This window comes from Anticarsia gemmatalis, chromosome 16, assembly GCF_050436995.1.
Source record: "Anticarsia gemmatalis isolate Benzon Research Colony breed Stoneville strain chromosome 16, ilAntGemm2 primary, whole genome shotgun sequence".
NCBI lineage: Eukaryota > Metazoa > Arthropoda > Insecta > Lepidoptera > Erebidae > Anticarsia > Anticarsia gemmatalis.
The window spans coordinates 4,901,413-4,925,361 of NC_134760.1; the positions used below are offsets into that span (position 1 = coordinate 4,901,413).

At 35.9% G+C, this 23,949-nt stretch overlaps 3 protein-coding genes across 4 annotated transcripts; 1 reads left to right on the plus strand and 2 right to left on the minus strand.

Moving 5' to 3' along the window:
- Positions 1-89: 89 nt before the first annotated feature.
- Pif1 (Pif1 DNA helicase) lies at positions 90-2,515 on the minus strand. The gene is made up of 3 exons (XM_076124381.1): positions 1,646-2,515; positions 1,379-1,542; positions 90-1,252 (listed from the first exon to the last, which is right to left on the minus strand). Exons 1-3 carry the CDS (start codon positions 2,397-2,399, stop codon positions 257-259), a joined length of 1,914 nt encoding a protein of 637 aa, XP_075980496.1. The 5' UTR covers positions 2,400-2,515; the 3' UTR covers positions 90-256.
- A 2,961-nt stretch (positions 2,516-5,476) lies between these two features.
- Positions 5,477-23,644, minus strand: LOC142979284 (uncharacterized). 2 transcript variants are annotated; one of them, XR_012959821.1, is made up of 16 exons: positions 23,127-23,644; positions 22,725-23,003; positions 22,057-22,211; positions 21,450-21,639; positions 20,871-20,996; positions 20,258-20,398; positions 19,805-19,891; positions 19,505-19,610; positions 18,927-19,146; positions 18,550-18,655; positions 18,105-18,225; positions 17,505-17,663; positions 16,726-16,897; positions 15,342-15,428; positions 14,638-14,752; positions 5,477-5,606 (listed from the first exon to the last, which is right to left on the minus strand). XR_012959821.1 is itself a non-coding variant. In XM_076124122.1 (15 exons), the coding sequence occupies exons 1-15, from the start codon at positions 23,413-23,415 to the stop codon at positions 14,708-14,710; spliced, it is 2,283 nt and encodes a 760-aa protein (XP_075980237.1). In that variant the 5' UTR covers positions 23,416-23,644; the 3' UTR covers positions 11,784-14,707. The 2 variants fall into 2 exon arrangements, 1 of the variants encoding a protein (XP_075980237.1); XM_076124122.1 differs by lacking the exon at positions 5,477-5,606 and having other exon boundaries at positions 11,784-14,752.
- LOC142979286 (uncharacterized) lies at positions 10,641-11,890 on the plus strand. The gene has a single exon (XM_076124123.1). It carries the CDS (start codon positions 10,754-10,756, stop codon positions 11,570-11,572), a length of 819 nt encoding a protein of 272 aa, XP_075980238.1. The 5' UTR covers positions 10,641-10,753; the 3' UTR covers positions 11,573-11,890.
- Positions 23,645-23,949: the final 305 nt, after the last annotated feature.

The following is a 23,949-nucleotide window of genomic DNA, read 5'->3' on the forward strand; positions in this document are numbered from 1 at the left end:
TAATTTTATTTGTATGTCCTTTCATTATTCAACCTGTTTTCAGATAATGTCTTGGGAATTAGGTTTGAACAGGCAATAAAACAACACAATAAGTATTAAAATTATTAATTTATTAAAATAGTTTATAGCTGTCTAAAATTACGATTAAAATCAAGAGTGGTGATTGAACACATTCAGTCTTATTTATTAAGATCATGATTATACTATTTTATATAAATAAATTATTCTACCTATATTATGTCCTATACTAAATTCACTATTTGCGTCGTAATTGTTTCTCTAAGATATCTCTCAGTTTAAGCTTTTTATTTGTCTTATCAGTCAGTGGTCTACCAAGAGGTACAATCTCCATTTGCTGGAGACGCCGCCTAAACCTCTGGTAAAATTCTAAGACGTTAGGATCAGCCCAAACATGACGGGAATCAAAATCTAATACTCTGAGAGTGTCTAAGCTTTGAGCTCGACTTAGGGCGACGTATGCTTGTCCAGCCTCAAATATTTTTGACAAAGACATTTCAACACAATCCAGAGTTAACCCCTGAGATTTATGTATTGAGAATGCCCAGGCTAAGTTCAAAGGTACTTGTCGACGACAAAGAAGAGATCCATTGGAATTTTTGACATACCAGCGCTCAGTTCTTGCTGTGTACTCTTTCTTATTTTTAAATCTTACTACAGGGAAGCCTTCCTCAAACCTAACTACTACTCCTCTTGCACCATTCACTAAACCAGCATTGACATTAATATTTTTCAGTAACATGACTTGAGCTCCTGTCTTAAGAATTAGTTTGGAAGGAGCAATAGTCTGCATGTCTAGTAACTTCGTAGCATTGTCACTGTCTTGTGAAGAAAATACTTTTTCTTCACCATCTAAGTCACTTAATTTTGAGTCATTTATCATTTTTGAATCATTGGTATGAGAGCACAGTCTTGTAGCTAGGATGCCATCACTCTCTATCTTTTGTCTGGCCGTGCCAGTAAGTCTGTCAGTAATTTCCTTTGTTACTCTCCCAATTCTAATACTGTTGAGGATTGTAATAAACTCTGAGTCTTTCTGTCTATGTACTTGTTTGAGTTCAAAGCAGAGTTCAATACATTTGTCCCAGCAAGGTGATTGGAAACAAAACCTCTTCCCTGTTTTGCCTTTGTCAACCACTGGTGGTAACTGTAGGAAGTCACCACATAATATCAGCTGAATTCCACCAAATGGTTTGTCGTTTTTTCTTACATATCTTGCAACTGCTTCTAATTTCTGTAACCAAAGAATAACATGAATGGCTGTATGTCAGAGATATATATATTAATATCGAGCATTTCTCTTCATAAAAAGTAATTGACGCTGACAATAATTAATAGTAATTACTAACTACTAATATACCTCAAAAAAGGTTCCATCAACCATGGATATTTCATCAATGATGAGATGTTTGCACTTTCTCCACTTCTGAGCGACTAGAGGTACCTTCATAGCTCTCTCACAAAGGTTCTCTACAGACCCACTGCCATCTCCTATGCCAGCAAATGCATGAAGAGTTGTACCACCTGTAACAGATCAGAGATTTATAAAACCAATGCCAATATACTAAAGCCTAAGACTTTGTATGATAATGTTGTATATTCATAAAATAAAGGGTTTGATACTAACCAACATGACAAGCAGCAACTCCTGTAGATGCAGTAGGTACTGTCACATCTGGTGGTAATGCTGCTACAATTCTCTTGAGTAAGAAACTTTTGCCTGTGCCAGCTGACCCTGTGAAGAAAATGTTCTTCCCTCCGAGGCAAGCTTCCAACACCCTCTGCTGTTCTGGGTTCAATGAACTTGTGGTTGTCAAAGGTGAAGGAGAATACAACTTCTTAGGTGCTGGACCTCTTGCTGTCTCTTCCATTTTACGTTTCTTAGAAGGAGGGGATGGAGTAGTCACAGTTGATTTTGAGATCTTATTTTTAGCATTATGAACATCTGCCACAGTGACCGGACTTATCTCTTCAAATGCCTGAGCTTTCCCGCTTAAGAGCTTAGCTCTCATTGTCTGCTTTGAAGGTGTTGTATTAGAATTTTGCTCTTTATCACCTGTCATTTTAACGAATATGGTTCGTAAGAATGACACGAGATTCGTCGGTGGCGCGTTTGAAATGAATAAAGTACAGCCAGCATCTTGAAACTTCACGCTTGCTTTACCTTCGGCCATAAACTTTTTGAACACATTTATACCTTTTAACGCTAACTTTATCGCCGCACTTTTATCATTTGATATCTCCATAAACATTTCACGAAACTCATTTCGAACTAACCGCAAAGATGCAGTTTTGTAATTAACCTTTCTTGAAATTGATCCTTGCGGGGTCATCCATTCCAAAGTCGCTGCACAAGACAAAAACGATTCTCCTGCTTCCATTTTCTTTTTCACAAGAGTTTTATTTCATAAATCTAAACTTTTTCTAAAGTTTATCGTAAATAAATCAAAAGGCGCGTAACGTTTGTATATTTGACACTTTGACAAAATTGACAAGTTAAAAGTTATAACGTCAACTAAAAAGTCGTTGAACGTTTGACAGCTCTCTTGACCTCATATGTGCTTTTAAAACTTGAACACCAACGTTTCGAGTTTGCGAGTTAAAAAGCATTTGAGTTTTCTGAGCGGAGACGGACAAAACATTTGCGAGATTATTACATTATTTTTTGCATCAGAGTTGGTTCTAAGGAAGCACAAAATACAAATGTAAATGCTCGATTATGATCCAAACTTGGGTCATACCCATCCAGATTGATAAGTATTTCAATATTTCAGACATGGATTATCTCTCTGTTCTGTTAGACAAACATATATCTTCGCAGAATAAAATCTGTTGATATTTTTAATATTAATTTATATGGTGTCGTAAATATTATTCTGTTAAACATAAACAACCTGTCAATTCTTTGAAACCGCATTCGTTAATTAATTCTAAAAGCATTATGAATTAGACAGCTAGACGGCCAGAATATTTTTACTCATTTAATTCGGTTCAATATTATACCAACCATTTGTATTAGGTATGTTACTGTTAAATGAGCGGGACTGGTTTCGATGCACTTTCGATGGTAAAAAGTACAAAGTCAAAAATAAAGTAAACAATAAGTTTGATTAAGGTGCAGCGCAGACGGCACACTTTTTGTGCGATTGAGTCTTTGTACTAATGTGGTAAAGTCTATTAAAAACTTAAACTTACCGTATTTTGTTTTTTCTTTAGACTCATACATGTCCAAACAGGAGCGGAATAAACAATACAGCACACTTCATCCCACATTTTTCTTTTTAAATGTCTATCATGATATTCTGCAGACTCGATCGCACACAAAAAGTGTGCCGTCTGCGCTGCACCTAACACACATCCTTTAGATTCTCATTGAATTCTCATGTCAATTTTAATAACAAATCACCTGGTACAGGTAAAATAGTTTTCCCCTAATGAAAATTTAACCTGACAGAATTTGACTGCCTCTACAGCGTGGTTGGTTAGTGGCATTTTCACATCTAATAAAAAATCTCAATAGTAGCCCTGAGTTTGGTGATGAGCCCGGTAAACGGTAATAGGCTCGCCCTGATTACATTGTAAATAGCGAAGGTGGGTGTATTTCATACACTTCTGTCATATTATTTATGAAAATATCATGTATTTATGTAAATTTAACAAAGTATCGAAATATTTAGCATAATGATCTTCTAAACGTGTAGTTACATATGCGTCCTACCTAATCAAGTAGGTAATCATTAACTGGAACATACTAGTAATGTGATATACATAAACTAAGACAAGGCATTATTATATCAGCTGTGAGGCTCGCTGTGCAGAAATCGGCACTCCGCAGTCCGCACCATGACGCAATGCACAAACAGACGCCCGACAGGAGAATTTCATTCCACATGTTATATTTCAAAAGCCTACTGTGACATTAACCATTCCTCGATGCCAAACGATATGAGGTCATCAGTCAATCTCTTTGTAGTTCCACTGAATTAGACTGCACCCTACGTTTCTTATAATCCATCTTAAAAGTTCGGTCGTATGATTCAATTTACTCTAACAGCATTTTGGCACACAAACTAGTTTTACTGAAAACGTTGTGACGCTCATGATCTTATGATCATATTATATAAATGATATGCAGTTATAGTAAATGCACCGCAATCTGTTTGTGACTGGTATAAAAGTGGCTTGCCATTGAGGATGCATAGCCTGAATTTACGTCTAAGTGGGGGCTTATTAAAATAAAATGATGCGTCGATATCGCCAAGTACCGAACGCTGAGACAGTGGCAATACTTTAATGTGAACGGAAGTCGCCACTAAACGTATCAACGCCGCTCGATTTCAAAGTAAACACGCTTATTTTCGCAATCATTTCAGAATATTCAATGCTGATAGAAATAAGACCAGCATAATATACCTACATATCATTGCTAAAGTTGACAAAATTTTAAACGAAGACGCTGTTTACTTTTGCGAAATCCTGTGGATTCGCTTTAGATAGGTGCTAACAGTAAGTATATCATATCCCAGTAGGTATGTTTTGACCGATATTTTATTACCAGAAAGGCAGCTTGTTGTTTATTGAACCATAAAATTGTAATTATCTTTTTTATGGACAGTTCACATATAGACGTCATCGTCTCATTTGTTTTATGTAAACAAAATTAAAATTTATTATATGGGTCTTTAGCAAAAACGGCGAGTTTCACGATTATTCTGTGTGCCCTACGCTACTTACGCTACATATTCTTAAGATCGAATGTAGTAGGTAGTCGGAAACTTATCGTTCACTAATCTATAAAATGATCATAAAATTTGATGCAGCTTTTAGTCCGGTAACACGTCGTGGATGACAGCATGACATGACATGCACAAGGAATCGATACAGGAAACATGCGCGGGCGCATAATCCAGAATTAGCAATGTCCCCGTCGCATCTGCCGTCAGCCGACAAACGCAAATGCCTCGTAAACCGAATGGTATTGTGAAAAGCTAACATTAATGATCCTATACTTTGCTATGTATGCGAAAATTTCCTATAAATGTTAACTTTATGATTCTTGGTAGAATAATCTGAAGCGTCTTCATCACTATTATGAGAATTTACTTCGTGCCAAATATTGCTTTATAGTGGTCAACAAAGTTGAGGTGTATTTTACAAAACCCCTAATTTTCACTACAGCAACACGGAAGCTCTATTTCTAGGTGCCAAGGACGTAGGAAATCAATCATAAAGTTTTGTAAATAACCGTAACTTAGTATTATACCTACCTACTTACCTACTTAAGTACTACCGAATCAATATTTATTAGTACGAGTACATTTCTACTTTCTAGGCTTCTATTCCATTTAAGCTAGAAATGATTAACTTGTGATTTACTTGAGTCAACCAAATCCCATTTTATCATCTTCGGGGGTTACTATAGTTCATTTAACAATGATATAAGTCCATAAACATAATATTCTCCAGACATTTCAATTGTTTATTTACTATCGTAAAACAAAAACGCGGTGTTTAGATTCATGTGTAATTAGTTGGCAGGGTTCCGAGTAGGTAGGAATGCCCGGGGTTGCGTTACGGCATGGCATATGCTGAAACAAAACAATTCGTGTGAATGCCGGACAATACCGGGGTGACAGTGTAGTGGCAACATGCTTTTTGTGTTCACCGGGACAAAACATATTGCTGTATTTGTTGCCCAGATTTTACATCAGGAAAATGAATGAGAAAACCGGCTGTCTAATAAGCAAACATTTTCTTTACTAACGGCAGTTTTCCAACATGTACTAAGTGGTTACATACGTATCCATACTTAATTAAATACAATACATACATGAATGCCGCCCAATCATTTAAAAAAAGGTTTAATGCTACCATAAATATTTCTTTTTCTAGTAATAAATTGGCAAGCAAATTAATTTTGGTAATGTCATACACAAATATTCAAATAACAAGTGTTCGTTACGTTTGAATTTGTGCATGTATTGTGGATTGTGTCCTGAATGCGGCGGAGTGTTGTGTGAGCGAGGGCGGCGGGCGGCGTCGTTCAGCTCGGCGGCGCGAAGAGATCGCCACACATGCGACGCATCTGTGCGCCCGCGCCGGAGGTGTACCCTTCCATCCCAAGCTATAGTGCGGAATATATTGCTCAACATTTTGTAATTAATTTTATGCAATGTATTCATTAAAATTTATCTTCGGATGGCTCAGTCATGGTTATTAAGAAAATATATGTAGGTAAAATAATTGTACACCTTGCTAGTTCTCCTAGTTTAGAAACAAGGACACTGAAATTAGAATAAACAGAATATTGTATTGATGAAAAAACGTACCTATCTACCCTCTTTCTAACAGCTATAGATATTAATGAAAATAATTCAATTGGAATTAGAAAGCTCTGGAAATTCCTAGCATCGAACAACTACAAGCGTTGGTAATCCCCTAAATGCGAACAATGCGATGAATTACCCAAAAGCTGCTAAGTCAAGTTCTAACAAGTTCTTAATACCTACCTATTATTGTATTGCCGACGCAGGTGTGCAGCGGCTTCGATTAAAAACAAAAAACGAATTTGCCGAGCTTTGCATTGAAAGACAATGTGGTCGTTATCAGTAATGCAGGTAGTTTAGGGCTAGACTATACATTTGGCACACGTGTGACGTATTTTCTTCTAAACGCAGCTGCGGAGGCCTCCGCAGATGTTTTATGGTGCTGAACATTTCCAAGACGCTTTATTATTTATTACGATATTGCCGTTTAGAGCCTAATCTTCGTTTTTATTATCCAGAGAAACAATGGTCATCATTGGCCAGTACTATTTTTGGCATACGGTGTGCAGCTGGGGCAAACTCCGCGTGGGAAAGGATTATTTTCTCCGCTTCAATTATGTAGGTACCTACTTCTAATTTGGTACCCGAGGTATTTTTATAAATAAATAAAACGCTTCATAAACAATTTATTTGTTTTTTATGGACCAGACTTTTTAAAAATATTAAAATTAACTGATTGTTTTCATTTCATTAAAGATATTTAATTATTAACGATACCTTAAATAATGATTTAGAATTAATAAAACAAAGTTAACGTACTTCGACAGTTTTATTATCGTGAGGAAGCATTAATCACTGGATCATTATTTCAGAGGAACGGTTCAGAGGCGAACATTAATAGACAAATCGTTTTTTCGCGGAATTCAGTTTCGGGAAAATAGTTGCGGATTATCGAACTGAACTACGGAAATATCTAAATCCTCGTTCTTAATCTATAGTAGGTACCTACTTAACTCTGAACTAGCGACTTAATACTTATGGGTCTGGTATTAGGGTCGATATAAGAATTTTGTGAATTTAGATTATCGACATTAAAGATTACCTACCTATCAATATTTAAGAAGTATCTTTTTCATCACATTATCTTTACCTAGTCCAATCTAGCCCGACAACCACGGAAAGTCGTAATACTATTTATTATATCTGAGACACGGTAAAATCACCTACGGTTTTTAAAATGTAATAAATAACTAGGTAGGCAAGCCCAAATCTAATAAGATAGAAAGAAAAGAAATTCAATACTATAATGCGAGAAAAATGTAGGGCATTGTGCAATTAGATGCCGCAGTGACCGCCTTCCATACAAGTTTATAAAAGCTTTTCGTCTAAAACCTTTGAAGATGGTAAGAAATGATGATGGTAAGAAGCATAGATTATACACTAACACTGGATTGTAGTTTTCCCACAAATGTTTACTACCCAAGTATTTACTATGCTCGTTATCTAAAGCAGGTGTCACTTACACGGCAAACAAAAAAGTTTGAAAATAAACCGCAGCGCCGTAAAACTCTTAACAAAATAAACTTGGCAAGGCGTTAATCTCCTTCGGTTAAAAACATCTGTACCACATTATAGCTAAGTAGGGGATGACATTTTATCATTACTATGTACTTGGTAAGTGACGATAAGTGTAAGCTATAGATAAAATATTAGGATTATCGCTCCTCTTCGATGGAAAAGTAAAATTAGACGTTTCGTAATTGCTTTGTTATTTACAGGGTGATATGGTAGGTAAGGGATTGTCAGTCCACATTTAAGATTAAATACGAATTAAGGGATGGCTAAATGCTACTTTAATGCTATTTATTTATTCACTTGGTCGTCTAACAAGCGCAATAAGCCAGTAAACAGTACAATTTTGGAAAAAAAATAAAATATGCTTTTTTTTATTTTTTACGCCATATTTAAGTCTACTTCGCTATTAGCAATTCTACCCTAAGATCTCCTCAGACCATAATCTGTATAAAAACATCTGTTAATTCCTTAATATTTTGAGTAACATGAAAATGAATTTAGAAAAGCATTTGAAAGGCGGGGGGTCGGATCATCAACCCCTGCGAACCAATAATGCATCGCACTATGTCGGCATCATTCCTGCCAACCCACTCTACTTAACATGATTAAAAAAAATTGAAGCGTAGAAACTTTTTCGCGCATATTCTGCGGTTCATTCATAAGTTTTACTCATAACGCTATCACTATCTTTACTCGTGAGAAACTTAAGATAACGGGAAGAGTAGGACTTAAGTTTATGAATGAGACTAAATTGCTTGTCGGTAAATTCAATGCCGTAGGTCTACGCCAGATGTTGACTTGAAACATCCTGGGAAAATGTTTTTAACAATATTTTGTTTATGGCCTGCAAACTTAATTAGATAATGGCCCAATAGGCACGTTTAAAAACTTAATACTTAACACGTTTAACTAGGTCATTAAAAAGTCTGATAGCGTTGATTTCTAATTCTAACCTAACTACAGGAGAGACCTATAAAATAAATATAAAGTGTATATTATTATGTGCTTTATGAATGTTTCTTTCTACTTATTTATCTTTTATTTCGAGTTATGCATTTCTCTTTAGCTTTTCCCACCCATTTTCAACGTCCAGTTAAATCATCCTAAATTATTGAGGCAAAGACTTTAAATTGGACAGCCTGATTTCTTTTTACACGTATTCGTAGCTGCTTATCAGTTTTTCCGCAAGGATATTAATCCAGTATAAACTTTTACGGACATCTTACCTACGTTTATAATAATGGTCATCAACAAAATCCCTTAAACGTAGAATATAACATGGAAATAAACGCTTATTTTCCTCTAAATTGTAATTACCCGTAAAACTGTCATGTACTTAACATGTAACACAAGTTTTTGATATTCAAGATCGTCTATCACCTATATTTAGTTTGTGTATAGAATGCATTTATCTCTGTAATAACCAGTTATATTTAGAAGTTTGGATAATGAAGCTATTAATATTTTGTCGGGTAGGTACGTCACCGGTGTGGTAAACTATTCCAGAAATATATTAAAACTCTGTGAACGTCTGCCTCTGCCCGCATTTTTGTTACTGTAACGGCTGAAATTCAAATTATTTAGCTCTTTATAGTCCGGTTATTTTGTGGCAGTATCTGTAACTAAATGTTTAATCACTTTAGAAATTGTTGTTGCTGAAATAACGATCGAAAAATTAGTTGTAAGCTAACCAGAATCAACATTTCACTTAAGAAATTCTTTTAGGACTTATTGTTAATTATTAAATTGTGAGCCGGGATGTAAGCAAGTATGTTCAGCGTTTGTTAGTCTGCCACGCAAAAAGTAGGTACTGAATGGATTTTAATTTAATTTAATATGGCATAGGTACAGGTTCACATCCTGGATTTCTACGCGGAAGTTACTATACTTCTAAATGAGAGGAATCCAGGTGTATATCACCAACACTATGAGTAAGTGGATAGGACAGCTAGAGATTTAGAACAGATGTACCTACCTAAAAAATATCGTAGCGTTATCATTACTAAAGACATTTACAGTGAAACCATAAAAAAATCTTTTATAATAGCCGCTGATGGAGTCCAAATACCTCCAAAACGTCAGTCCGAGGCTGACATTGCGCAGGCTCCCTCATCATACCTATCCTTGTTATTGAGTATGAGATAAATAAATTAAATATTTATGATATATCGGCGAAGGCATCGCCTTGACGGGCCTGGCCGTGGGATCGATCCTGGAACGATTGCGTCACGGGTATTTTTAGTAGCGACTCGACGACGCGTCACACAAAAAACTTAAAGAAGGGTGGCGCCATATATCAAGTTATAGGTGAAATAATGGCTTAGGTATGTCTCCTGCCTAGCCATGAAATTAGTCGGCTTTTTAATAGTCAATTTTTTTAATGCGAACGAAACAAACTTAAGCTGACCAATCGAATCATTATATAATATTGTAAGAATTAATGAATTTAAGATTATTTATGGCGATGCGGTCCAATAACTACTTATCCATTAACATAACACAGTAGCCGGCTGAAACTTCGCTGCCCTCACAGGATGCGCGATCACCGATGCGATCGGTTATGGCGTCCAAACGCGAACATCTATATACCTATTTGTGCAGTAAATACAGTTTAGAGATGATGGACAAGATAAACAGAAAGCGATCAAAACGACTCACTATCGCCGTCTCTGTCTAGCACACGGCGTGCGCAGGAGGCGGCGCGCTGGGAGGTGCAATGGAGTCGCACCGCGGTGGAGATGGTTATTTTTTTGTATCTTGTCAATGAAGGGACGGGTAGGGGCGGGCCGCGACTCGGGCGCAGGATTCAGATTCAGTCAGTGGCAGCAGTCCGCCTGCGCTTATCACGCGCACATGTTTGTCGACCACGCGAAATTTCTGACTTTAGCCGTACCATGATGAATTACGAGCCTTGTGAAAACAGAACAGTGCCTATGCCGATCAAACGCGAGGAGGACCTTGAATATCCAGAAGACGAAGAACACTACTACGGCTACGTGCCCGTAGAAGTGGAACGTCACACAGAAGCGCCTGCTTTCGCGCCTTCCTCGCCCACCCACCTGATGGACCTGAGCAATGGTTCCGAACGACCCGTACTTCACCCCTGGCCGTCCAACGTCGTGTTCAGCGGCGACGAACGGGAGTATCAACAAGCACCATACCCTTCCTTCGACCAACAGTTTGTTGACCATCGACAGAGACAAATGCCAAGGAGTTATTACTTCGACGACTCAAATTCTCAAGACGGAGTAAAAAGTTTTTACGACGGAAGTGATGTGCCAAAAATTAATGAATTAGGATACAGACCGGAGGAAAGACGAGATGAGACCGAGGAACAAAGGAGATCGAGATCTAAACGATCGAAGGCGTCACGTAAGAAAACACAATCATTCGAGGAAATGCAGATACAGCGGGTGATGGCGAATGTGAGGGAGCGGCAAAGAACGCAAAGTTTGAACGAGGCCTTCGCTAGCTTGCGGCAGATTATACCTTCATTGCCGAGTGACAAGCTGTCTAAGATACAAACATTGCAGCTGGCGACGCAATACATAGAGTTTTTGTACCAAATTCTATCGAACAGTGACTCGGCGGGTAACAGTGACACCAACAGTGACGCGGGAAGTGAGCACGGCAAATATCTAGCACAAGATAAGTTAAGTTATGCTTTCTCAGTGTGGAGGATGGAAGGCGAGTGGACGAATGGACAAACGTGATAATTATGTTATAGTGACTATTCATTAGGTAAACTAAAAAGACGCTTATCTTATTCCATATTTTATAATTGATTATGTAAAGTGATGTGTAAATGTTAGGACAAAGATTTAGATTAGGAGAGAATCAATATGTGATAGTTAATTAAGTTTAAGTTTGTATTAGAACAGAGTCTTCAATTGTAGATAAAACGTAAGTGTAAAACAAAGACAATTTAATTAGTATTATTGATTTATTTGATTATTATTAATGTTGTGGCGAAATATACAGCTGTATACCAAAAATTTAATACGAATGTGCCATTTGTAGTAATGTACAGGACAGTTTTACTGTTGATTATTAAACTTCCAATAAAAATGATTATAATAATATTAACAAAGCATTTTCAATCGTTCCCTTTAAACAGAATCCATGGACTAGAGCTTAACACAATCTATATACATTATAATTTAATAATTTTGTATTTTGAATTTCTTACAATAACTTTTTCTCAAGTTCATGAAATGCTTGGAACAATATTTACAATACCTACAAATAGTAAGAATATATTCGAATCCAATTGCAAAATTAAAACATGAGGACTCTTAAAAATGTCACAGAATAAAAAAACACTTGAAAAAACCTATATAGGAAACAAACAGCAGTTGATAACTGTCCACATATTACATAGTACTTATAGCAGACCATATTCAAAAACTGTCTACTTTAACTGGAAATAATGACAAACTTTATTAACAACTAGTAACTAAACGTATAAAATACATGAAGAGTAATTACTTACGAATTCATAAAATATTTCTATTGCGATGTGCGCATCCTAAAAAGACTTATTCTTTATAAAATTACTTCAAACAATTTCACAACTTTTCGGACTATCACATTCCCAGAAAAGTACTTTTTCCGTTTCCAAATCCAATCAGATTCAAATCATATCAAAATTAAAGATGATCTTAAGTTACTTACAGAATTTTTAAATATAAAAATTACCAACTATTTTTATATTTTTAACATCTTTGGGCTCAACTTCGCTCGCCCTGCAATAATCAGCAAACAAATTTTTAGTCCAACAACTTCGTTGAGAGCTTTGTATGCAGGTTCGCGGTTGTCAAAGGTATAAAATAAAATTAATAGTGATCAAGTAGGTTTATTACTTCTTTATTTTTTAAATACATAGGATTTTATTTATAATCTAGATTAACCGTGTAGGCTCTCAACGAATTTGTAGGACTATAATTATAGTATTATTTACTTCCAAATAATTAAATACTTATCCGTAGTCTCACACATAGTTTAGCCAAATAACTCCCGCGTCTTGTACACAAACCCTCTTAATTATAAAACACGCACAGCTCCCGAAAAATGCGCTTTCACTATTACATTATTAACTACACTAAAGGCTATTTAATATTCAACAATTACTTGTAACAGCTACGATATCAATAAGTAGAAATATTACACATAGTAATTTGAACATAATAATATAATTTCATGAAAAATAAAGCACATTAATAAGTCCAAGGTACTTTAACAAAAACAGGCAAGTTTTGTACAATCATTTTAGGAATTTAGTTTTCTACTCAAAGTATGTTGTTGCATTTTTTAATCCTTTAATCTAGTGACGACTATTTCTAGGTAGTGACTAAAGTACATTAAATCTCTATTGACACAAGGTATTTATAAATTATAATAACATTATCCAGATTCGTTGTTCCTAGAAGGAATATTTTTCAGCATTTCTAAGAATTGTATAGGATTTCTAACAAAAATTAAAACATTCTAATATCTAAGAGAGAGTTGCAGAGAAATTTGAAACATATAATACACATAAAATCACGCCTTTATCCCGTAGGGGTAAGTAGAGACCAGTAGGAGGTCGACTTCAAGTAATATTTATTTTATACTAAGACATCTTATAATATGAAGCTTATTTGCGAGTTTAAAAAAAATATAATATAACGGTAAGAATTATGAAAACTGTTAATTTATAATGTTTTTAAATTTTCTACACAGTAAACGGTAAAAACTCTACTCTATTGTGACTTTATGAAGTAATGCAGTAAGTTTTATATTTTAATATAAGTAGTGATTTGTAAGTTTATTAATTGAAATGCTTTATGAGTATGACCTTTGATAAGCCTCTGAACGCAAGGAAGGAGCTGCCAAAATAATATTAATTGGATTCAACTTAGTAGATAATTAGATATTTAATGACTTTGATTGTAACAATTCGTACACGTGCACGAAATCATACGTGCGTAATAATGTCCCCAAAATATTTATGTTAATTTGTAAACAGTTCTGACAATTTGGGCTCAGTGTATGGATTCGTAGTTATTCTATCTTAGGACTTTTTTAGGTAAATTTAGTTATCGCAACCAATTTGGATCATTTACTGCGTTTATGCAGAACAAGAAAGTGTCGTGGTTTGATATATCCGACGGGCGGATACTGCACAATGGTACGAGAATTGCAAAATGTAGTAATCTCCCTATTTAGTTAATAAACATATTAGCATATTCGTAAAAACTTCATTTTGTAACATAAAAACCATGATTTATTAGAACATAAAATAGAAATAAAATATTTAAACTGTGTTCAACTTTAACATTAAATAAATATACTATTTAAATAATCAAAAGTTAAAAACTGTTGAATAGAAGAGGCTGAAGTGTGCTTCAAATAAGTAATAACAATTAATAATAATGAATTGTGAATGGCATCACACGTTTCGTCGCACTAAGACTTATAATTATTTACTCTAAAGCTCAGTTCACACAGAACCACAGCGTATGCGGGACGGGCGCGGGTCAGACGCGGGCAATATGATATCGTCCATATGAATACAAGTAATTACACTCGCAGTACTCTGGTTCCGACCCGCGCCCGTCACGCACCCGCTTCCTATGTGAATCGCGCTTAATAAATTTGGGTCGCATCCGATTTTGTAAGGAGCGAATTTCGCTGGGATCCTTAATTTATGTTGTAGTATATCTACTTCTACAGAATAGCATAAAATCTTTTTTGTAGCGTTCGGGTCAAATCAATAAAATACAATATTATACAATACTTAGGTATATACACGTCTCCAATCCTTTGAAGAACTTCTATGAGTCCTTAGCAGCCAAGCTTTACTTAACTTAAGGAACTATCAATTCGTTGGCACTCATTCCCAAGTCGGACATCTGAAAAGAAAATAAGTCATTAAAAAACAATCAATCGTATCATACAGGCATTGATCATTTCGTATGAACACATTTTTACATTTATATTTGGACTATGTGTTGTTTCATAAATACTCGTGTCGCACTATGTGCCTCTAAGATCATAATTATAAGCCGCTAACTGCCGTCATCCAGATGGTTCGGCAATAACGAGTATTATAATGAAACGGGGTATTTTAAGAGCCATTGTTGAGTTTTTCTGAATAATATAACTATAGTCCAACAACTTAGTAACAAACGTTTTACGCAAGTTTCGTCAGAGGAGAACGATTCCCAGAATGTAGAATTGTCATCCACACGCATATGCAGTTAACGGTAGCCTATTTAAAACAGCTAGTTTATTTTGGAAATCTAATTTATAATATAGATACATAATTAATGTATGCAAATAAAATCTCTCTACTAACTTGTCGGAATACAATAGATGGGTCCTATTCAATACATTTGCAGACTGAGTGCACATGTTCATTTGTTTTTCTGCGTACCGAGAATCCCTAGTGTTAAAAATACTTGGAATATTGAATAATGACGGTATCGTAAAACAACTTACATCATGTTGCAGCTCCTTATTGAGAGATTGTATTTCTTCTGTGTCAGTCGTGTTCTCAGCTATCATCCAGTCATCATCGTTGGTGCTCTGAAAATATTCACTTTATGAAAACGTGTTTTCAACGCTTTTTTTATTCTAATGTAATGACTTGTTACATACACATCAAATACTTACACATACATTTTGCCATTTATATTCTCAGTCCCATGTGAAAGCGGGTGAGCCTTATGATAGGCAAGCGATGTCCAATCTATACTAATATTATAAATGCGGAAGTAACTCTGTCCGTCTGTCTGTCTGTTACTCAATGACGACTAAACCACTGAACCAATTTGCATGAAATTTGGTATGGAGATATTTTGATACCCGAGAAGGGGTATAGGCAATTTTTTTACCCCAGGAAATTGACGCCTTCCCACGGGAATATACAGGTGGCGGACGAAGTCGCGGGTAAAAGCTAGTATTCTATAAAGACCAGCATAATCAACTTGCTGACTGACTGATTTGGTTAAGTTTTAGTCAAATAACCTCAATATTTCATTATCTGCAGACTCTGATTTCAAGAGGCTGAATAAATCCGGGTTATTGCCTAAACTTCGTTCATACAATGCAAGTCACCAAGTAGGCATGTAGAATGTAGATGCACCCGGATATGAAACAAGTCGCTATGAATCACATTTCGTAAATATTTATAAATGCAGAGATCAAACAGTCAAAACCGTTCATTGATAGACAAGCTGAATGCAACAACACACGCTGACGTAACATAATTTTACTGTTATCTATTTACGCATTAACTGAAGGTTTTTTTGTTGTATTCTGAGGGAAGAGTACAGTAAGTCAACGCATTTCCCATTATTATTAGTGATACTGGCGGCTAGCGGCATTAAAATTCAGGATACCACTGGGAAACACTAGAAATTAATAACTTAAAAATCACAAATCCTGTTTATCATTCCAATATCCTTTCCATAATCGATTTCTTAGTACTCGTCTGTTTCCAGCATACTGCGACATAAAATTGGGCTAAAATAAAATATGTTTATTTCTTTAATTGTACTCCTTTTATGACCCGCTGTAGGTAAATTTTGACGAGGTAAAATCAACCCTTACACAGCTAAAATAGGGGAATAAATTTATTTAGTATTTGATATATTTTTGAGGCGTCACTCCATAGATGGGTGACCGCATAGTGGTATTTGAACTAGGCGTCTCCGTGCTTCGGAGGGCACGTTAAAAGCCGGTCCTGGTTGTTATCTACTACGATAACAGTCGTTAAGCCATGTCAAAGGCCTTCGGGCGGCTTGAACAACTTTGACACTAGGTTGACCACTAACCATACGATAAGAAGAAGAATTTTATATAGATTTAGGTAGTAACTCACATCGGGCAGGGCGTTCTCGGGCTCGTCCTTGTTGTGCACCTGCTTGATGTGGTCCTTGAGCGCGAAGGCCCGCGCGTAGCTGGCGCCGCACAGCGAGCACGAGAACTTCAGGTTGTTCTGGCGCGCGTGGGTCTCAGTGTGCACGCGCACTGCGTACAGCGACGCGAACGGCCTGCACACATTACATATTTTATTACAATTTATGTGCAAGGCTCAAGGCCTAAACCCTCCCTCATTACGGAAGGAGACCCTTACCCAGCAGTGGAACAATAATGGGTTAAATTTATTTACTATATGCAACGTAGCAACAAAATCCGATGATTTCGAGATTTTTTCCGTTAGATAAAGATAATTAATTCGTCAATCATGTATACATTGTTGCGTCTAATACAGACATACAAATATTAATAAAAATGCATGGTGATTACTTTTACAACTCTCCAACTCAACCGTTTTCCAAATTGTTTCGGAATCTGTGTAACCGATTGTTCAGTTCTGACATACATACGTGTATGAAACATATTATTATATACTCAGGTTTCGTCATTCATAACATTATAATTTAGATCCATATAATAGGGAGCGAGCCACATATCAGGCATATTACCCAACTCCGGTCTACTTATTGGGAATATTCTAATAAAGACTAATTAAAAAGGCCCAATCCGAAAATCGAACCCGAGACATCGTGATTAGCTATCATATGCACACCCACCCAGACGACATAAGCAGTCCTAAAAAGTACCATAATTATTTGTAAGTAATGAGTAAGTACATACCTATTACAATGCGTGCAGGCAAATGGTTTTGTATGAGAGTTCTTATGTCCGGCGAGTTGCACGGACGTCTTGAACGCTTTCGGACAGAACGGACACTTGTACGCACGCACCTCCGAGTGAGTTAACAAGTGATGGTTGTACACGCTGTGTGCCTTGAATCTGCGTTACAATAATAAACTAATAATATAAAAGTAATATGATCATAATGAAAAAGGGAAATGTATTAACTTCAATAAAATATTAAACGGATTTGCATCGTAGCAAGTTACAAATTTATTGGTCGATATTAATGTCTAATAAGTAGTGGAACTTATTTTGTTATCTTAATGGATTAGTTAATACTTGTCTACCAAAATCTAACAAGAAAATAAACCAATTTACATTATTCGATAGAACCTACAGCCTAATTAGAAAAACTAGTCGACAAAACTAGGTACAAATGAGTGGAATACGTTTATGTCACCAATGGCATGCGGCATGCCAAGAGTGAAAACTAAATTTGATGGTAGACTTGTACAGTACAACGCGCAATTTGATCACCTTGAACAATATGAGGATAGTTTTTATAGTGTTGCTAGCACAATAGGCACGCAGACGTACCTCTTCCCGCAGTGCGCGCAGGCGTAGGGCCGCGCGCCGGTGTGCGTGCGCATGTGCAGCGTGAGGCAGTACGACACGCGGAACGACTTGCCGCAGATCTCACACGAGTGCGGCTTCTCTCCTGCGAGGAACAGTTTAATATATCATCAGTTATTCTTGACGCATGCGCATGCTAGCACGCATGCAACAAATGACACCTTACACAGGTGTGTATATTACATTCGCATGGGCATGCTAGCACGCATGTAACAAAAAAACCTGTGTACATTGTGACATATTACATAAAAATACGATATTTATATTTAGAATATAACGGCTGTTATTATTGTAAGTTTAAGCAGAGGTATATGTGAAATACATCAGCGTTTCGTTTAAAATATTCGTTGTTATAAATAGCTTTTTTTACAAATACAATACTAATATACTTAACTAAAATACTACGTACCGGTATGAATCCTTTCATGTTTCACTTTTTCGTGTGGTCGTGCGAATCTTCTGTTGCAATATAAGCACTTGTATGGTAGCGATTTGTCCTGTTTATTCACTGTTACCTACGACATACAATACATTATTACTAAACTTACAACAAAATTCTATCTGTGAAAAAAATAATTGATAATTACGTAATACTCATGGCTAAGTATCGAACGACCTTATCAAAAGACATTTTGACATATGTTTTCACACATAGTGGTCACTTTACCTATCCAATAGGTTATTAAACTCTTAACCGTAAGTCGTAAACTTAGTCTCAAACCACGTTTCCACTACAGATAGGGACTGAATTAGACACAAAACTTTTCAATACAAATAAATACTCACTTTATCCAAATTATGTACATTCATATGCATCTCCAGATATTCTAAGGAGCTGAACTTCTTGTTGCATATGCTGCAGTTCATCTTATCACTGGTCAAGTGAGAGGCCTCGTGTATAGCGCGGTAGTCGTACGGGATCATCTTGTCGCATACGTTACAACAGTACAGGCCTACGATGTCTTTACCTTCGGGACTCTCCACTGGCGGTTCTATGGGCCGAGATCTGGTAAAACAAATTGATGATTAGTAAGCGATGCTACCTCAATGGTATTGGAGGCGCTCATAGCCAGTTGTGCTCATCGTTCGGTTAACGATCTGTAGGTAAAGCAACCTTGGCGCGGTCAAAGGCCTCTCGGGCGGCTTGAACAACTTTGACACTATGTTGAGAGCTTATGAGTTCGAATTCTCAAATAATAAGACCACTCTTTCTAAATGAACTGGAGGGTGTAACCCATAGAATTGTTGTGTAATGTATAATGTTAGCTATCTTAAAAAAAATCTTCCTTCTATGTCAATAACAATATAAAGCAAATCTTATGCATTATTAATTCAAGTCCCAAGCGAGCATTTTATCAACTTACTTGATAGGATCATGCATTCGTTTGTGCAGTTTCAGAGATTTGTTTGTCGGAAAGACTGTGGAGCACACCTCACATTCATATGATATGGGTACATCTGGGCTGCCATCTATAAAAAAAGAATAGATTTTATACTAACCTAGCACAAATATATACTTTGTTTACAGTTAAGCAAAAACGGTTTATTTTTAGTTCTTCAGTGAATTTGCACAGTCACAAAGGTACCTTTCAGTTTTCAGAAGAATTCAAATAGTGAATTTTAAATTAGAAGAAATCCCATCCCCAATAGCAAATCATAATCACCTGGCTTAGATTTATGCACTTTCATGTGTGCACAAAGAGATCTAGAGTTCTCATACGCCGCTGGGCATCTGGGGCAAGCATATTTCACTGGAAAATAAAACATTGATTTGTAACCAATTCAACATCATAAAATGTAGCGTAATATATAAAAATTAATTGCTGTTCGTTAGTCTCGCTAAAACTCGAGAACGGCTGGACCGATTTGGCTAATTTTGGTGTTGAATAATTTGTGGAAGTCCAGAGAAGGTGTTAAAGGTGAATAAATTTGAAAATGCGCGTTATTAAATAAAAACAAAAAAGCGTGAGCGGAGCTGTGCGGGTCAGCTAGTTATTGATAAGTTTTGGATAACCTATTCCTTGAATAAATTCTCTACCTGATAAGTGAAAAGATACTTAAAAAGTACTGAAACCAGCTATACCATTTTTTAAAGACAAACTGTTCATATTACTTACAAACTTTGCAAGGATGTGTTTGGAACTCATTCAGATCGCTGACGTTGATATTACACGACATACAGTGATACATCTTCACTGTGAAACCAGTTTTAGTCTGCATTTCCTTTGTGACCACCTTGTGGTATGGATCTGTTTTACCTACAATAACAAATAGAATGTTATTGAATTTCTATACATTTGATAATTCATGTAAAATACGACGTTTTCGTAACCTCATGTGCTACGGCTTAAAAACACAAAATTTTCTAGCAATGTGTAAAAGAAATATTAGTTTTTTTTTCATTTCTTGCAGACCACCTCGCCTTTGCCCTTCCTCAAGAAGTGCTCTATATATTGGTGAAAACCTCATAAAAGCCCGTTCAGTAGATTTTAAATTTATCGCGAACAGACAGACGCTGCGGGCGAATTTGTTTTATTACATTTATAGATAATTTTGTTCTTAATTATATGAATATGTATTTATTTTAAACCAATTATCTAAGCATTTTAAGTCAACGATGGTAGACTGCTTAGCTACCGTAAAAAAAATCTTGTTTCGTGATTTATGCATTAAGCAGTCTCTGCTAAGTGTTTCGTATCAATTTGAAAATAATTGTTAATTTTAATTTACCTTTTTCAGTTTCATTGGCATTTTTTGTGGCAACAGTGCATACTTTCTCCACCTGCACAACTCGCCTGGTGTGCACCATTCGACCTTGCTTATCCAACAATAATTTTGCTTTCAGAATGGATACATCTGAAAATGTATAGAAATATATGTTGATTAAGTACTTCAAATAAAAACAGATTCTTTAACCTTTTGTATGCGCAGCGATGAATGCCAACGCGCGGGATATATTAAGCGCAGAGAGCGCGCGAGCGTGCAGATTTGCTCCCTACCAATAAGCGTACATGGATCAGATCTGCTACTTAGCATACGAAAGGCTAAAGGACCAATTATGAAGTTTGTACATCAAAGTGTCGACACATTTCAACCACCTGATATCGGCGTCATATTATATTAAAGTCAATCTACAAGTCGCCAACATATTTCTTTTGAAAAAGAAGGTTATTTAAACATAATGTTAAAAATATAAATAAAGTAAATTGAATTTGGCGACATGAGACAGGGCGCCATCTACCGGCAACATTTAAAAAGATGTCACTTCAACTCAAAACTCAAAAAATCTTTTCCAAAAAATATCATTACCAGCTGGAGCAGCGTCAGTTTGTTGGTCAGTGTCGTTCTCTTTACAAATCAATGACTCCTCAACAATATCGCCGGTGTCTGTGATGACACGTCTGGGCGCTTGCTTGTCGTTAGTTGATGTCTCCTCTCCATCCAAAGGGTCATATTCTACAGGAACTTCAGTTGTATGTGTTTGTTCTGTTGGTATGTCCTGTAATTTTAAATAATTGTGGTAATTAGTATGAACTAGACTTACTGTGAATTTTAAGGCAATCATGTTGTAATGCATGCACTCAATTTAGCCTCAACTAGACTTTTGCTTCAGAGCTGCCTCATACACTCATATGTATGTTATAACACACCTGTTATACTGGAGGATGAAGGCAGTAGTGTATGAAGTTAGCTACATACTAGCATTACATAATGATTTGCCAGTAGCTATGTTAGTCCCATAAATTAGGGGGCGATTCTATTGCCATATACACTGGCACATCACTAAACTCTGGTCTGCTATAGAGGAAAATTCTAATATGAATTAGATCAATAGCATTTTATTGCTCTAGACATCCAAGACCACATATTTGGCATTTTATCGGCATAGGCACATTTATAAAAATTATATAGTTACCTCAACAACAACCTCCTGATCATTATGGTAGTTCTGAATATGATCCATGACCGATGTGAAGGACACGGAGCATACATTGCAAGTGTAGATCTCTGCATCATTGTTCTCTTCCTCTGTGGTTGAGGCAATAAGTGTTTCCGATTCCAATTTTATATCTGCAAAAACAAGTAACATATTAACTAACTCATATGCCCATTTCTGTCCCACTGCAGGAAAAACGTCTTCTCCCGAACGAGGAAGAGGGTTTAGGCCTTGAGTCCACCACACTTGCCAAGTACGGGTTGTGGACTTTGCATGCCCTTAATGTATTAAACAAATTTTAGGCTTGCAAGGTTTCCTCACGATGTTCGAACAAGTGATAATTTTATTATTTTTATTAAACACATAACTTCGAAAAGTCATTGGTGTGTTGCCTAGGGTTCGAACCAGCAACCACTTGCGTGGGAGGTGCCAACTTAAACCACTTTTTTTCACAAACTTTTTTTGCCTCACATCTAAAGAATTTTAGGTATAATATAAGTAATTAGCAAGGAGATTGATATATTTTGGGTGTCGTTTTAGCATGTTGATATAAAAAATTATAATGTAAATCACAACAACATAATCAAACTGTTTAAATGTGGATTTTGTTAGACCTTTTTAGTGAAAATAATATTTTATTAATTCACCTTTTACAGTAGTAAGTGATATAGTGCCATCATTATTCTGTTTAGTAACAATTGTATTGTCTTCACTTAATTCACCGTTATCCTGAGTGACAATCACGTAGCGATTTTCCCCATTTTCCTTTATTAATTTCAATTCTTGTGTTTGCAATATTGGCTTGGGAAGTTGTTTGCCTAGTAAGTCCACATACATGTTGCCAACATCACCCGAGCTTTCTTGGACTTCATACGGCTGATCCGTAATATATTCTGAACTGGTATCAGATGCCCCAAGTTCTGAAACTATATACATAATTGTTTCATATAACATATATTTGTATAATTTTTGCATTTATAACTTCAATGCAGTAAAAGTAAACTCCAATTAATATGAAATCTTAACAAAATTAATGCTAGATGCCTTACCATCAGTAAGACTTTTAATATCAGCTAATTTAATATTGGGGACATTTTCAATGCCATCTGCATGCATAGTCTGTTCATATATAACAATATTTTGTACACCATCATTATGTACAGTTTGACAATCGTAAAGACGTAAATGCTCTGTGAGGCTCTCCAGTGAGGTCAACTTGCTCTTGCAAATCGGACAATATAAATTTTCTGTAATTGTAGTCAAATGGTCTAGTAATTCTTTTTTGGAATCAAATCTTTTATCACAACACAGAGGACATTCTATTTGAAGGCCTCCCATTATGACGGAAATGCGCTAGTTTATGCCATATAAGTGTTTAGACGACAAGAACATTATTCGTCAAACGGTGCATTATTTTGTAAACATAACACATTCAGTCCAGTTCATTTATGTGCTGCCTTCAGTTTGTATCTAAATTCTCAACACAAAACTATATTAGAACTGAAGAACTTCACACTTATTCGTTAACGTGAAGAAAGCACCGAAACGATGAACGCACCATTTTTGTCAAAATTTTGACGCTAATAGACGGAACGTTTCTGAAGATTGATAAAATATTTCTGAGTTTATAGCTCTTCAAATATAATTCATTTGCACATTATTATGAATAAACTGTTTTTTTTTATTCCTTATATAGCTATATTGTTTTAAGAATAATTTAATATAAGCATCGATTGCCGAATGACGAAACTAATTTACAAATATTTTTTTATTAATTAGATTTATGACGAGGATATAATAATTTTAATTCAGCAATACGTACAATGTGAAATAAGATTAGAAAATATTATATTGAGATTTAGTAATCATGCA